Here is a 5,107-nt window from a genome sequence, read left to right on the forward strand (position 1 = left end):
CTCCCCGTCTCCACAGTAACGGAGGGCACCCACCAGCAGAGGAACCTGACACCTCAGTGAGCTCGACTCAGCAGCAGGCCTGGTGGGCGGAGCCTCGATAAGGGCGGGGCCTCAATGTGGGCGGAGCCTATGGGCAGTCTGGTCGCCAGCTGCCATGTTTTATTCAGCCTGGGTGTTCTGGTGAAACCAGAGCGCCTGCAGTCAACTGATCCTCCTTGACCGGACAGTGCTGGTTCTGAATAGAACCTGTGACCCGGTTCCTCTGTTTGCCTCCCGGCCCTAGATCTGGCTCCGGGTGTGCAGGTGTTGGGACCGGGGCCGGATGTTGAGGAATGGGGAGCGTTCCCTCCCTGCTACTTCCTGACCCAGACTGCAGCTGTTTCCTGCTGGCTGGGTCAGAACCGGTCTGCATGGTTGCACTGTGTCACTGTTCGGTTCTGAGTCCAGACCCGGTTCTGGTTCTGCAGTCTGTAGGTCAGTTTGGTCATGTGACTCCTGGACAGAATAAGGGTAAATGAGGAAGGTGGTCTGGTATCGACTGGTCCAGACCTGATCTGGTTCCAATGGTATGTCGAAGCCCCACTGCTAGGTTGACCTTTGACCTCCTGAGCCATCACCTTTTGTGATGGCTCAGGAGGTGAAGAAGGTGATGATGATGATGATGATGATGATGAAGGTGACCTTGGTCTGAACCTCCTCCTGGTTCTCCTGCAGGAAACGCTGCAGCAGCTGGTAGTGATGCCTCCTCCCAACATCCTTCTCATCGCCAACGACCCCATGTCAGGTAACCCACATGGAGTTCTGCCCCCAGTCCGTCTGGGGAACCAGGCAACGCTCCTGCTGCTCCCACTAACAGTCTGCTTTGTCCCCTCAGTGGGGAGCATGGAGGAGCTGAAGCGCCTGCTGCTGCTGCTGCTGGGCTGCGCCGTGCAGGTGAGTTTGGCCGTGTGGGCGGGGCTCCGTGTGGGCGGGGCTCCACTGGGGGGTGTGGCGTGAGCGTTCTGGCTGTAACCTGAGCATCAGGTGGGGGTTTCCTGTTTCTTCCTTTGTTTCCCGTGCTGGTCCGACTGGTTCCAGGAAAGGGGTGGTTACCATGGCAACATGTGTGAATGGGTCTTTGTTTGGACTGGCAGGAATTTGTTAAACAAACCTGTTCCAGTCTGGAACAGGAAGAGCCCAGCTGGGAACACTGGGAACACTGGCCAGAAAAGCTTAGAACTTCAGCTAAGAACTGAACTGGGCCAGCTGGGACCTCCATCAGAACCATCCTGTCTAATCACAGCCCAGAGCAGAGTCACTGACTTCCAGCTCTGATTGGACCTGCAGGTTCTGATGAATCTGCCAGAACCACTGCAGACCCAGTAATTTCTGTGTGGGACCAGCAGGTGGTTCTGATGTAAAGCTTTCACGCCGTTTGAGGTTTAAATGTCCCCCCCCTCCCTGAATCACTATAGCAACCGCTGACACAGCAGTTTATGCCATGAGGCGTCAGCGCGGCGCCAGAACCTGCTGATGTTTCCTGTCTGTCCTCAGAGCGAGCGCAAGGAGGAGATGATCGACAAGATCAAGCTGCTGGACATCCAGACTCAGGCCGCCATCGTGTCTCACATCCAGGAGGTCAGAACCTCAGCAAGGAGGGAGGAGCTTATAGAGGGAGGAGCTTAGCTTAATCCAGGAAGTGAATCTGCTTCTGCTTCAGGTCACTCACAACCCGCTGAATGTCCTGGATCGGGGCTTAGCTTCATCCATAGAGTGAATCTGCTTCTGCTTCAGGTCACTCACAACCCGCTGAATGTCCTGGATCTGTCCTGGATGGAGGATGGAGCCGAGCTTGTCCCTGAGGAGCTGGAGCCGCTGTCCCGCAACATGGCCGCGTCGCTACGGCAACTCATCGACCAGCGAGACAAAGCCACGGAGGTACGGAGGCGCCTGTCCCGTCCGGCCGGGTTCTTTCCGAGCCACAGGTCCAACAGAACCTCTGTCCCGTCCCCCAGGCGATCCTGGACCTCACCCTGGAGAGGGACTACCTGTCCGACCAGCGGCCCCTGGAGGGAGGTGAGAAGCCGGACCGAGCCCCGAAGAAGGGCGGGCCATCCGGAACCGAGCCAACCCAGGAGGAGAAGCAGCACCTGGCTGTGGAGCTGGCCGACAGCAAGGCCAAGCTACGCCGCTACCGGCAGGAGCTGTGAGTCCGCCACCGTCATTACTGCTATTAGTGCTACTAACTCTACCCTGACGAGCCTCACAGCTGGTGAGGCTCTGATTTAATCATGATCAGATTTATAAACGTAGACCCCCTGCATGTGGTTGCTTACATATGGAGATTTCGCGCTGGAGGGCAAAAAGACTTTTCTTCTACATGCCATCCATAGCCGCGCTGCCGCGGTAGAATAATTCTTTTAATTCAGTGAAGCCTAGAAATGTAGGTATTTTTAATTTAGTGCTATGCTCCACAGCCAAGGGAACACCGAAGTACAACCTAAAACCACTTCTTACTCTTTCTCTGTAGCCACACGCAGACTTGTTACCATAGCAACTGATCATAGCAACGCTACTTTATGTTTCACAATTCACCACCAAAAAACACTCAAATATTTTCCACTTAAAGAACAAAACGTCCAGTCTGTTGCAGTGGTATGGTTTTAGGCTTGGCTAAGCTAACAGCAGTTTAGGGGTTTTTTCTGCATTCTTTACACATCCAGACTGTAGCCCACAACAGGCACATTTCACTAATAAACTAAACAAAATTATTGCCATCTCACCTTTACTTATACATGAGGTCCATGCGCTGCTCATTCTGCACAAAAATATCAGTTCATCCAAAGCAAAGTTTATCCTCCACACAACTTGAGAAAAGAAGTCCCCGACCATACCCCCCTACTTTCTCTCCTGGGTCTATCTGATTGAATGATCAGCAACCAATCAGATTAACCCATTCTAGCAGGGCTGTAGCCATGACGAAGAACTGACAGCTTAGACCTGAGGTGTTTAATTATGGTGAATTTCTTTGTAAATATAATTTCCCTGTGACTCCTAAAGAATTTGCTGTTGTTTTCGATGATATTCCAGCAGGTTTGAAATTTCTCATATCAACCTCAGATAGAGCCTAATATCTAATATCCCAGGTTTCCAGAGCTATTTATTGGTAATTCAGACCTGTTCCTTAGCATTAAAACAAATGGACAGATCTCGTTCTGTCCATTTGTGAATTATGAGGCTGTTTTAGCTCCATATTTAGAAAACTGTTTCAGTTTAGAAATGATTTGATGTAGAAAACGTTAAATATATCGCTGCACTTATTTACTGTATGGCTAGCTCGCTGTCTCTTACTCTGCAGACGTGGAGTCACAATGTCTGGGATCATGAGCGCCCCCTGGCATGAGGCCAGAGAACTGCCTGCCTCACCTCGAATCTGTTCTCTGCTCCTCAGCACACGAAACACGTCACACACAGTTGGGGATAACAAACACTGTACACTGTAGCTAGATTATGGAAAATCAGTTCATACATTAAATGTTTTTCAACCATTTTATTGGCGACATACAGACAGGAGGAGCTGCTCCCATAGAATGGCAGCCAGTGCAGTTGGAGGCTGATCAGTCCAGGTGAGGCTCAGCTCACTGCTGCCTCACCAACTCAGCTTCCGAGCATTTGAATGGGAAAATGCAGTGAAAAATCATCAAAATTGGTTAAGCTAAATGAAAAACAAATACTTTATAGTACAAAACACAGGGTGAAAATAGCAATATAAATTATCTTACTATATATAATTTTTCCATGACTGTCTCACCTACTACTGTTGACAGGAAATGTAAAAGTATTACTGGCTTATTATATTTTATGGAAAACATCACCAATGAAACCATCTAAACCCACAACTAGTCTTCAGGGGCCATAAATGCTGATAACTTAACACAGATACATAAATGTAACATTTATTATTGAGATGATCAATGCTGCTGAATTTGATTTAATGCTTTGGGTCTTTGGGTCTGATGGTTCTGGTTCTGTTTGCAGGGAGGAGAAAACAGAACAGCTGATGGATTCAAAACACGAGGCGGAGCGTTTGGATCAGGAGCTGCAGAAACTCAAGCAAGAGGTCCGATCTCACTCCATTCAGAGCCAGAACATTCGTCCAGCCGGTTACACTTATCGTGTGTTTGTGGATCAGAACCAGTCGTTGTCCTGCGAGGCCCGTTCGGTCCGAGCGTACCGGGACGAGGTGGACGCCCTGAGGGAGCGAGCGGCGCGGGTGGACCGGCTGGAGGTGGAGCTTGGCCGCTGCAAGGAGCGACTCAACGATGTTCACTTCTACAAGACCCGGATGGAGGTGGACGTGAATACTTGGAGCACAGGTTCTGTGTGGCGCCGGTCGCCACACAGAACCTGGTCTGTGTGGCTGGACCCAGTCAGGACCCGGTCAGGACTGTGCTTCGTTCCCGCAGGAGCTGCGAGACGACAACACGACGCTGCTGGAGACCAAGGTGCTGCTAGAGGAGCAGCTGGCAGCCGCCAGGGGGCGCTGCGACAAGCTGCACACGCTGGAGAAGGACAACCTGCTGCTGCGCGCCAAGATCCACGACCTGGAGATGGTACGCTACCAGAACCTGACAGTCCTCTCTGGGTCTGGGTTCCCTCCAGAACCAGAACCTGATGGTCCTGGTTGTCCTGCAGGAGCGCGAGGGCGACCGGCAGCGGCTGGAGGAGCTGTTGGAGGAGAACCTGCTGCTGGAGCTGGGCCAGAAGCAGAGCATGAACGAGTCGGCCCATCTGGGCTGGGAGCTGGAGCAGCTCTCCAAGAACCATGATGGCCTCGCCTCAGAGAGTACGGTTCTGATCGGCCCGCCAAGCTGCTATCGGGTCAGCTCCCTGAACCGGCTGACCTCTCTGACCTTTCTGCTCCGCAGGTCGCAAGTCTCTGGTCCACGAGCTCAATGAAGGCGTCTCCAGCCGGGTTCTGAAGCTGGAGAAGGAGAACCGGGAGCTGCAGGCCTCCATAGAGAGACTGAAGGAGGAGAACCTGCTCCTGCAGGAGCAGCAGCTGCACACGCAGGAACTGGACCGGGAGAACCAGAGCCTGAGCAACAAGGTGAGCAGGAGTTGGACC

At 52.2% G+C, this 5,107-nt stretch overlaps 1 protein-coding gene across 4 annotated transcripts in view; it reads left to right on the forward strand.

The window, feature by feature from the left end:
* The window catches only part of ccdc88c (coiled-coil domain containing 88C), a 41,395-nt gene that overhangs the window by 6,101 nt on the left and 30,187 nt on the right, over window positions 1-5,107 (forward strand). For all 4 annotated transcript variants that reach the window (XR_001659123.1, XR_001659124.1, XM_007575396.2 and 1 more), the window contains exons 4-13: window positions 715-784; window positions 875-933; window positions 1,534-1,617; window positions 1,774-1,917; window positions 1,995-2,185; window positions 4,018-4,099; window positions 4,172-4,330; window positions 4,446-4,592; window positions 4,675-4,825; window positions 4,908-5,089. Coding sequence is in view for 2 of the 4 variants with exons in the window: in XM_007575396.2 (XP_007575458.1) it covers window positions 715-784; window positions 875-933; window positions 1,534-1,617; window positions 1,774-1,917; window positions 1,995-2,185; window positions 4,018-4,099; window positions 4,172-4,330; window positions 4,446-4,592; window positions 4,675-4,825; window positions 4,908-5,089 (1,269 nt within the window). In the remaining 2 variants the exon portion in view is untranslated. The remainder of the gene's footprint in view (window positions 1-714; window positions 785-874; window positions 934-1,533; window positions 1,618-1,773; window positions 1,918-1,994; window positions 2,186-4,017; window positions 4,100-4,171; window positions 4,331-4,445; window positions 4,593-4,674; window positions 4,826-4,907; window positions 5,090-5,107) is intronic.

The sequence above is a fragment of the Poecilia formosa genome, unplaced genomic scaffold (genome assembly GCF_000485575.1).
Source record: "Poecilia formosa unplaced genomic scaffold, Poecilia_formosa-5.1.2 Scaffold376, whole genome shotgun sequence".
Lineage (NCBI taxonomy): Eukaryota > Metazoa > Chordata > Actinopteri > Cyprinodontiformes > Poeciliidae > Poecilia > Poecilia formosa.